Here is an 11123-nt window from a genome sequence, read left to right as displayed (position 1 = left end):
GTTTGATGAGTGTTGGAGTACCTGGGAACTTATTGCAAAGATGCTGTGTACATTACTTACTGTACATTTAATCTACCATTCACAATTTTGGACTTGGTTAGATGTTTATTGTTTTGGAAAGAAGTATCATGCTTACTAAGACTACATTTATCTGTAAAAACATGAATATTATGCAATATTATGATTTAGAATAACTGTTTTCAGTGTCACAAGATGAGTCATTTGAATATGTGACAAAAGCCAAAAATACATTGTATGGGTCAAAATTATTGACTTTTCTTTTATGCCAAAAATCATTAGGATATTAAGTAAAGATCATCTTACATGAAGAAATTTTGTCCATTTCCTGCCGTAAATATATCTTAATTTTTGATTAGTAATATGCATTGCTAAGAAGTTCATTTGGACAACTTTAAAGGCGATTTTCATCAATATTTAGATTTTTTGCACCCTCAGATTCCAGATTTTCGAATAGTTGTATCTCGGCCAAATATTTTCCTTTCATAACAAACCATACATCAAAGGAAACCTAATTTATTTAGATGATTTCAGTTGATGTATGAATCTCAATTTAAAAAAATTGACCCTTATGACCCTTTTGTGGCCCAGGGTCACATATGCTGATTTGATCCTCAAGATGTTGATCATTACTTTACTTATTACTCCCAGTCAACAGTAATGAGTTACACTACTAGTTACATTACTTTTTCATTACACCACACAAAATTGGTAATTTATTGCATAATTTGTGCAGCCTGTGAATCCTTAAAAGTTACAGATGAAGATTTACAGCAGCAACATAGTAAAATCTGCAAGAGGGCTCATACACCCTGCTGGAAATAAAACAAAACAATACAAACCATCACAGAAATTCGAATGGTTTCCACTACAAATACTATTACAAACATTACAAACCATCAACTTTTAGTCATTAAAATCATTAAAATGGTTTCCTGTATTGTGTTTTAGGACGTTCCATTAGGATGAAGTAGTTTAACAAGCCAATAGAAGGTGACTAGTTACCAGTAGAGACCAACAGGCAGCATTACAGTTACCATTAAAACCAGTACAATTCCCATTATAACCAGTAAACCATTGAATATTCTGTGATGATTTCTATTTTTTTTTTTTTTTTTTTTTTTTTTTAGCAGGGCAGGAAAAAATACAGGAAAGAGTTGACATCGTTTGCACATAATATACAAAGAAACAAATATATGCATTATGTCAACTGAAATGACAGTGTTAAGAATACAAGATAAAGCATGGAAGAAAGAAACAACCAAAAAAACAAAAAAAAAACAAAGGACAAAAATATAAAAACTTGAGGGTAAGACACCTAAACGTTAATTACATTATACAAATCAAAGTCATTACAAAATGAAATAGTTCTTCTAGCTTTCTTATTCTGTGACAACGAAATAGTATTTAGATAAATTCTAAATTCTTTAAAAAAAAAAAACAAGAAAATGTGGTTTGTTGTTAGTAAACTTACATTTATGAATATGAAAAATTTAAAACAAAACAAGCATTCCTTTTAGTTGAGTCAGAGTCATAATGTCCTAAAATGATTTCTTTAAAAGTAATAGGTACATCTCGCTGGATATTATTCTTAATAAATAAACCAATATTTTCCCAGAGTTGTACAGTATACTGACACGTCCAAAATAAATGAAAAACAGTTTCAGTATGAAATTGACAAAATGAACATTTTGTATCAATATTAACCTTATACTTCTTCATATAAAGTTTAACAGGGTAAAATTTGTTAATTAGTTTGAAAGATACTTCTTTAACTTTATTAGTAAGAAAAAACCTCTGTTGTAAAGACCATATTTTTTTCCAATTCAAATTTCTAATTAAACTATTCCAATAAGGAATGACAGGCAAAAAAGGTTGTATTTCTAGCCACTAATATGATCTGAAATAAAAAAAAAATCTTTTATAACATTATAAATGTCTTTATCAACACTTTTGATCAATTTTAAGCATCCTTGCTAAGTAAAAGTATTAATTTCCATTAATTAATCTCCAAAAAAAAAAAAAAAAGCTTTTTGAATGTTATAGTGTAGAATGTTACAAAAGCTTTTTATTTCACATAAATGCTTATCTTATGATCTTTGGATTAATCAAAGAATCTTGAAAAATATACTCAAATATTGATAATAAAAATGTCTATTGAATAGCAAATCAGCATATTAGAATGATTTCTGAAGGGTCATGTGACACTGAAGACTGTAGTAATGATGCAAAAAAAAATAGCTTTGATCGCGAATAAATTACATTTTAAAACATATTATTTAAAAAAAAAAACTTTTGACTGGTAGTGTAATGACCTGTAGTACAATATCATAATATTTTGTAATTTCTAACCGGAGTTTCCGATGTAAATACAACACACAATTGTTAAATTTTGAGCAAAAAGGTTTAACTGTGCTGTTAGGACAATGGTGCGTTTGAGATATGACAGGGCGAGGCAAGTTGCCACGTGTTTTCAATGATAAGCGAATTCATTTTATCGTTTATAATATTTGTTGGCAAAGCCAAAATAACGGTTTAATTGTTTTTTCATTGTATTTTACATTTGTGCTGTTTTCGTGAATTGTTTTGTGTTTTACTAATTGTTTGACTGGCTAAATTTGAGCACTACGCAGCTGAAGCAGTTTTTCCTCGTGCATGAGAATCTCGTTGCAGTAAAGGTGCACGCGCATGCGCAGATCTCTTCGTCTTTTGTTGGAAGGGAATGACTGGCGTTTTCAATGCTCTCTGCTCCAGCATCGCAACATATATAGACGAATCCTCTGAATAACGTACGGTGGGTGGATAAAACTCTGGAAAGAGGATTTGGTGACTGAAGACAGTGTCCTGAAGCGGTCGATTGTGTGATCAAAACGGCAGGGTGTGGAGTTGTTTTATTTCGCATGTGTGTCAAGCTGATGCAAAGCTAGACAGACAGAGCAGCATAACGGCCTGACAAAAGTTCTTGTTTCAAATGCGAACCTCTCTGTTTACTCCGTTATGAACGATGTACCGTAATTTGTGTTTGTTCACGAGCAAAATTCGTGGTTTATACAGTTTATGAAATCATAAACTGCTTTAAATGAGTCGGTCAACTCAATAGTTCCGGTTAACTTTGTGTGCTGCTGTAAAGTGAGTCATTCATCCAGCCCAAGCACCCATACGGCTCCGACTGCATTAGATTCGGCAAATTTAGTTTAGTTTAACCTTACACGCTTGGTTTTTGGTATCCAGGTCGTGGTAGTTAGTAACGTTAGTTAATGATTTGTAGATTTGTTCACATTTACGCCGTTGGCAGTGAGTTCGTATGGCTAACGTTAGTTTAGGTTGCGTTCCAACACAGTCTACTCTATTCGAGCATTTCAACCAGGCCAAGAGTTGTTCTAGCTTTAAGCTTTAGCTTAGTTGTTTTAGCTTTAGCTTTTATTTAAGTAAATCTATTGTGTACAATCTTCGAATCAGCAAACTAGCAATGTTTTGCCACACTTAAAAGAACAGCTCACCCGAAATTTTACCTCGTGTTGATTCAAACCTGCATGACTTTCTTCTGTGGAACATAAGTTTTGGTTACTGTTGATCCAATTGTATGAAAAATAAACTGAGACATTCCTCAGATTATCTTTTATGTTCAAACAAATACAGGTTTGGAACAAAAATAACGCAATTTTCATTTTTACTATTCTGTTTTTGTACATGTGTCATGGTATTGCTAAGGATTTCTGAGCATAGCATCATGGCAATGCCATGCCAGTAACTTTAGTAAATGATTTTACATAATTTTTCATGTGGTCTGTGTTCTCTGAAGAACTTTGCTATGTGTATACCATGTATCAATACCATTTTCTTCTGTGCACAGAATCCTCTACTCTTAACCCACCATGGCTGATCTTGATACTGATTTCACCAGTGGAGATGCTGGGGCTTCCCTGACCTTCCCCATGCAGTGCAGTGCTCTGCGTAAGAACGGCTTTGTGGTGCTAAAGGGACGTCCCTGCAAGATTGTGGAGATGTCTACCTCCAAGACTGGCAAGCATGGACATGCCAAGGTATCATGTTAATAAACTCACTGCCGAAGGCTTATGGTTAAAGGCCAAATTTCGTAATACATTATTGATCAGAGATGTATAAAGTACTAGAGACCCAGACTTGAGTAAAAGTACAAGTGCTCTATCAAAAAAGTGACTTGAGTAGAAGTTGAAGTGCTCTTTAAGCACCATAGTGGAAGTACTAAAGTATTCAACATATTTTGTACTTAAGTATTGCAAGTATTTTATTTTAAAATTTACTACTCAAGTACTGAAAGTAAAAGTACAAGAATTGTGTTATGTAGTTATTAAAGAAAGAAGTCAAAAGACATATTCTTTCGTTTATTTTAGATATATGTTTGTGTCAAACAGGTTTGAAACAATGTTATGGGCACGTGATTAAGCAGAACGAAAAGAAACATGGTTTATGATTTTATTTATATATATGTATGTATGATGGGTCAAAAACACCATTCAGCGTGACACAGCCTTTATGATAGCCAGCTAGTTAACATTAAGTGAACATCGCAGTATGTTATGAACCATGGGTAGGTAACGTTAGTTAACTTATCTAGCGCTTACGGATAGCTCAAACTGCTGTGTTTTGTGTATTATATTATTTTTAACTTGCCTTAATATGTTTTTTTTTTCAAATTTGACGGTGAATTTTTGAAGGCAATTATTTCGCAATCTTTCGGGAGGCAGAGTAAGCACTTCATTCTATATGAATTGTCTTTCACTCCGACAAATGCAAACATGGACTCTAAATAGGGCCACAGGTGGTCTTCTTCCTCATCGCCACGATCAGTTGAAAGTGAAGGAGTTGAAGGTGGAATTTCTGGGTTTTCTGTGTCGAAAACAAACTAAAGTGCTCTCAATGCAGGCAGGCAGTGCTGTCTTCTTTGATCGTCTGATTCGCTCAATGATGGGCCAGCTTATTCAAACCTGTGACAGAGCCATCTACTGCTCTGGCAGTGATAGTGGGTTTGGAATGATTTGATAACATTTTTCTAATTGTAACGAGTAACGATGCAGCACATAAAAAATCTATCAGAGTAAAAGTATTAAACTCATCGAAAATATGTACTGAAGTAAAAGTGGAAGTAGGAGAAAAAAACAATACTCCAGTAGAGTACAGATACGGCCTTTTATTACTTAATTTACTCACCCGCTTGTCATCCAAGATGTTCCATATAATGGACTTAAATGGTGCCCCGATTTTTGAATCTTCAAAATGCCGTTTAAATGCAGCTTCAAATGGCTGTAAACGATCCCAGCTGACGAAGAAGGGTCTTGTCTACCGAAACGTTCGGTCATTTTCTTAGAAATATATATTTTTATATACCTTTTAAGCATTGAAACTCGTCTAGCACTAGGGCTTGTAATGCGCATTCCCGACTTTACGTACTCGCGTCGAAAGGTCACGTGTGACGTATGTGAAGATTCAAAAATCGGGGCACCATTTAAGTCCATTATATGGAGAAATTTCCAGAAATGTTTATCTCAAAAAAACAATTTCTTGACGACTGAAGAAAACATTGTTGTTCTGAAAGTGGACTACTCCTTTAAGTACAGTAGTGAAGTAGTTCTACTTTGTTACTATACATCTCTGTTATTGATCATTAAACATCTTAAATGCTGAGGCTTCATTTTATTTTCAGGTGCACATGGTTGGAATTGACATATTCACTGGAAAGAAAAATGAAGATATCTGTCCTTCCACCCACAACATGGATGTTCCTAACATCAAGAGACTGGACTATCAAGTATGTTCAGACCATAAACACATTTTAGGCCTTTTTTAAATCCATGTTTTGTACTTGTTTTATTATTAAACTCTTGTCTTGAGCTTGTACTACAAATAAAACATCTAAATGTGGCTTTTCTGTCTTTCCTATGGCGCAGTTGGTTGGCATTACCGATGGCTACCTTTCCCTGCTGAAGGATAATGGAGATTTGCGTGAGGACCTCAAGCTGCCTGAAGGGGATCTGGGCAAGGAAATAGAGAGCAAATTTGAATCTGGAGATGAATTTCTGGTCTGTATTGTTTCAAATTCACCTGAATTTAGATGGTATCCACTGTTAGCTAATTTAATGTTTTTAACAGACTTCTTTTAATTTTTCTGCTAGTTTAGACTTTCACCATCTGAGTAACTGTAGTTGAAGGGTTTATTCACCCAAAAATGAAAATGCTGTCATTAATTACTTACCCTCATGTTGTTCCAAACCTGTAAGACCTTCGTTCATCTTCAGGACACAAATTTAGATACTTTTGATGAAATCCGAGAGCTTACTGACCATGCATAGACTGCAACTACAATGTTCAAGGCCCAGAAAGGTAGTAAGGACATTGTTAAAATAGTCCATGTGATGTCAGTGGTTCAACCGTAATGTTATGAAGGTACAAAAATACATTTCTGTGCAAAGAAAACAAAAATGACTTCATTCAACAATTTCTTCTCTTCCGTGTCTGTCTTCGATGCACGTTCACGACGGTACCACAACCCAAGCATGTGGTGCTGCTGACACAGGTGCCTCCATTTTGACTTACAACCCGGATGCGCAGTGACGTGTTTTCAATCAGAGCAGTGTTAATTTTGTTTGGAAAGAGATTCATAGGAGGTTAGATGCGTACATTTGAATTGTAGCAGCCTATTGATCTATCTGGCAGGACATAAGCTAGCATACACTTGCTGCACATCTCATAAAACTTTCAGAAATGTCAATATCTGGGAGTAGGAAATGCTCAGACATATGGATAAATTTGACGACACGAGAACTCAATTCGGTCTGGTTTTCTGAGCGCACACCGAAGCAGCGCCTCTCACACAGTGCACAGGTACTCTTTTGCGTCATATGAATGGAGAAATGCGCACAAAATTGTTGAATTGTCAGTTTTGACAAGTATTCATGAAAACCCACTCGGTTACGTCTTCAGTGAATGTAAACAGTTGGGAGATTATCGGACGTGTAGCAGTACATTTCATCTGTGCTTTCAGACAGCAGCCTAATTGAGTTGCTATTTTCTGTGGCATTGATGTTAATCAAGCAACAACAGAAAGACAGAAAATCACTCTCTGCTCCGTAGCCCTAATTAATCAAAATGTTTTATATATATATATTTATTTATTTATTTATTTTTATGAGATGTGGTTTCATTAAAATTGTAATATAAAGGTGTGTTGCGTGTCGTGGCAGTTAAATCTTTGTCTATCATGATAAAACCTTAATATCAAACCTATACAATGAGTTTGGAAATTTTAGAGAAATGCTTAATAAATGCATTACACTGTAACTAAACCCATTAGATTTTAGCAGACTAACTCCCAGTTTCACAGACAAGGCCTAAGTCTAGTCCTAGACTAAAATGTAAGTCTAGGTTGTTTCAGCTGAAATAAACTTGCACTGACTAAACTTAAAATATATCAGTGCCTTTGTTTTGTCTCAAGATATACACCAGTAATGTTTTTTCTAATGTTTATAAAAATTACTTTTTTTAATGTGCAAAAATTTTGGACTCTGTGTGCAATGACCTTAGACTATGACTTAGCAAATTTTGATTTAGTCATAGTCTGTCAAAATGAACACTGAATCAGAGGAATGCATACGCGAGAGTTGCGTACTCTCATGAACGTGTGTTGGACTGGCACGAAAGAGGAAAAAAAATGTTTTCTTTACACACACGAAGTATTCTTGTAGCTTCATTAAATTAAGGTTGAACCACTGATGTCACATGGACTATTTTAATGATCTCTTACTAACCTTCTGGACCTTGAATGTGGTAGTGGCATTGCTGTCTATGCGGGGTCAGAAAGCACTCGGATTTGATCAAAAATATCTTAATTTGTGTTCTGGAGATGAACAAAGGTCCTAAAGGTTTGGAACACCATGAGGGTGAGTATTTACAACATTGAAATGACATGATTCTATAATGAGAGATCTATAGGGTGAATTTTATTTTTATGCTGACTTTAAAAATTAGCTCTAGTATTTTACCATGTCATTTTTTTTTTTTTTTTTTGACTCTTGCAGGTCTCCGTTTTGGCTGCCATGGGGGAAGAGTGTCCCATTGCCATCAAGCCCATGAGCTCATAATGAACCGAAGCTGACGGGCAGGTTGAGTGAGGGCCTCTATACCACAAATACTACATTTTAGTTCTAAAAAAAAAGTCACCAAAGCCACAGCCTTCACAAACCACCCAGAATTGGTTCTGTTAAACAGTAAAGATGCTGGACCTTTTGACCTGTCTCATGAGGTGTTGTCTAATCAGGATATTTCCATATCAAAATGGGTTTCCTGTACACTTATTCCTTCTCTTTTTCCCTGATTCATTCCTTTTCCATGATACAAAAGCACTTTTATCATTCATTATTAAAAATGGGAATAGTTTTTTAATGCTCTACTTATTGCAGAAACCTTTTTATTCATGCCGACGGGCCTTAAACTGTTGCAAATCAGGCAGCAGACATAGAAGATTACCTCTATGAATGACACTGACTAGTTTGCTGGCGTTTGGTACATTTCCATTTGTGCCAAAGCCTGTGTGTCTCAGGTAGGCTAGGATTCGTTTGATTGTCACTCGGACAGCTTGGCGGGGTGACCGGAAACTAGCAGTCCTAAGGCAGAAAACACACACTCAACTTTTACTGACATTTAATTCAGACCAAATATAATGTAACTGATCTAAGTAACACAACCTGTTTTTTGTAGTTCTCCTCCTCCTGACAGTTTCAGGTTTTCTTTAAAGTTTACAGTGTGTGTCCCTTCATAATTAATGTTTAATTTGGTAGTGATTGAGCAATAACCCAACTTTCTTTGTTACATCTTTTTAGTCGTAACAGAAAATTATCATTTTGGCTATGAACGCCCTCTGTAACAAACTCTGTTTACAGTAGCTTTGTTATACAACAAATTTTTATGCTGCAAAAATTTGCTTTTTTTTTTTTGTACTTGTGGACAGGCACAGTGTGTGCTCAAGGGCTTCAATATAAACATTCTTTAGTATTCACATTTTTATTGCATTTTACATGTTTACTGGTATAAAGGCTTTATTTCTTTAGTTTTGTTTTCAACCTTCAGGGCACAGTTTGCATTTGGCTCATAAAAATATAGTATTTTGATAATAGAAAGCGTCTGAAATTCCTTTTTTTGCTGTAGAAATGAGGAGCGCTGCTATTGTATCTTGCATTTGGCTTCCTCTAGGTTTCTGAGTTCTCTCAATAGTTTTTGTTTACTATAAGATGGATAAGCAAAATGAAAATGCTCTTTGTTAGGCTGAATGTTTTTCTTAGAGGTATTTTCAGCTGTGTTGGCTGTCGTCTTGCTATGTTCCCTCTTTCAGCTAGTGTTTGTTCTTGTAAATCTAGCTCTCGTATAAAAGTAGCCGTAGATCTGAGAGCTCAAGTGGAAAGTATTGTATGACTGTACAGTATTCACATTGGCATATCACACTCAGCAAGAGTCTCTCAGGTTTCCAGTGTTCAGTTATTTTGCTGTTTGTAGTATTGGTCCTAAATATCACTGTTAAATACCTCTCTGTCTCTATCTGCAAAACATTAGTGTTCATGCTTTCAAGTGAATCTCACTTTTTACTGGATGCATATGTTTGGTTAATTTCTTAAAATTAGCAGCTTGACTATCAGTGACAGGCAGGAAGAAACTTGGGTCATTATATAACCAATGCAAACTGTAAGAAGGTCTTAATCAGATGAGCAGTAGAAATAGTGTTCAGTGTTTTCCATATAGCTAGTTGAATGATAATTGTAAGAAACCACAGATTGGGATAAGAGGGGAGCAATTATAATAAACTCAACTGAAAAACAAACAAGCTTTTGTGTTTATTTTTAAACTTCTCTCATATTTACTATGCAATTTTATTTTGAGTTTATTATTTCTCATAATTCTGTTACAATTCAAATGTTTAGGGTCAGAAAGATGATTTTTAAAATGGTATTGTGTGCTCACCAAGAGCTGAATGGATTTGATCTAAATATAGTATTATAACTAAAATATTAACCTTTTTTATATGCATTTTAAAACATAAAAGGTAATGAAATGATGACCGTTAAATTCAGCAGTCATTACACCAGTTACAAGTGAAGCCGTAATGTGATCCCAGGTAAAAAAGAAAAAAGTGCACTTCCATAATGTACTTAAAGTGCGGTTTTCATGCACTAGTTTTGTACTTGATATACAAAAAAATATTCTTTAGTACTTAAGATATTCTATAATGTCTAGTGTGCTCAAATGTTTTGGGACACCAGTAACTAAAAGGTGCTTTTAACATACTAACTCTGTATTAAAGAAATTTAGTTACCACTTGTAGAGTACACTTGAACCCATCTTTCAGTAGTGTATTGTTGTTCAAGTAACTTGTAAGTAGTAACTAAAACAATATTAAAACAAGTTTTGCTGTTTAAAATTTTTGTGGAAACCAAGATTTTTTTTTTCAGGGTTCTTTCCTAAATTTCAATTTCCAAAATACTGAAAGAGAAATATTTTGTAACATTATAAATGTCTATAGTTTAGTTTTGATCAATTTAATGCAATAATGATGAATATGTTTTGACCTGAGTGTACACATCCTAAGAAAATGATGCCTTTCTTGTTAAAAAAAAAAAAAGTTCAGTAATTTGTGTATTTACAAAAAATAAATGAAATGATAAAAATAATACCAACTAATTATTCAATAATAATAACAATGCTAAACAATAAAATAATTATTCAATAATAATAATGCTAAGCAGTATATCTACTGGTTCATTTTGCATAATATTTTTGAACTGTGTTGTCAGGAGTATCAAATAATAAAAGCTTATTTCTATTTTAATAATTCCAAAACTAAAATGCAATTTCTGTTAAGTAAAAAAACAAACAAACAAACACATGCACACGCACAGACCCCAACCCTATAAAAGCCCATTTTCTGCCAGTGAATAAAAAATAAAAAAGGTAATTGTGAATTCTTACAATTCAGACTTTTTTCTCACAATTACTTTTCTTAGAATTGTGATGCAAACTTATAAATTCAGAATTTTTGAGAGACAAAATGAAGCTTATTTCTATTTTAATAATTATATTAC

At 34.1% G+C, this 11123-nt stretch overlaps 1 protein-coding gene across 3 annotated transcripts; it reads left to right on the top strand.

Annotated features, from left to right (window-relative positions):
- Nucleotides 1-2684: 2684 nt before the first annotated feature.
- On the top strand, nt 2685-8443 carry LOC141343576 (eukaryotic translation initiation factor 5A-1-like). Of its 3 annotated transcripts, none has more exons than XM_073848142.1 (5): nt 2685-2812; nt 3872-4061; nt 5702-5806; nt 5946-6077; nt 8073-8443. In XM_073848142.1, exons 2-5 carry the CDS (start codon nt 3894-3896, stop codon nt 8133-8135), a joined length of 468 nt encoding a protein of 155 aa, XP_073704243.1. In that variant the 5' UTR covers nt 2685-2812; nt 3872-3893; the 3' UTR covers nt 8136-8443. The 3 variants fall into 3 exon arrangements, with proteins under 3 accessions (XP_073704243.1, XP_073704245.1, XP_073704244.1); XM_073848144.1 differs by having other exon boundaries at nt 2731-2807; XM_073848143.1 differs by having other exon boundaries at nt 2756-2896.
- The last annotated feature ends 2680 nt before the right edge of the window (nt 8444-11123 follow it).

Source organism: Garra rufa, chromosome 10 (genome assembly GCF_049309525.1).
Source record: "Garra rufa chromosome 10, GarRuf1.0, whole genome shotgun sequence".
Taxonomy (NCBI): Eukaryota; Metazoa; Chordata; class Actinopteri; order Cypriniformes; family Cyprinidae; genus Garra; species Garra rufa.
The sequence above is the reverse complement of the archived record's forward strand: the minus strand, read 5'-3'. Positions and strand labels throughout refer to the sequence as shown.

Excerpts from the sequence above, each read along its gene's own strand:
- LOC141343576 (XM_073848142.1), top strand. The coding sequence starts at position 3,894 with ATGGCTGATCTTGATACTGATTTCACCAGTGGAGATGCTGGGGCTTCC. Across the intron at positions 5,807-5,945 it reads TCAAGAGACTGGACTATCAA|TTGGTTGGCATTACCGATGG; the intron begins GTATGTTCAGAC and ends CCTATGGCGCAG. Across the intron at positions 6,078-8,072 it reads AATCTGGAGATGAATTTCTG|GTCTCCGTTTTGGCTGCCAT; the intron begins GTCTGTATTGTT and ends TGACTCTTGCAG.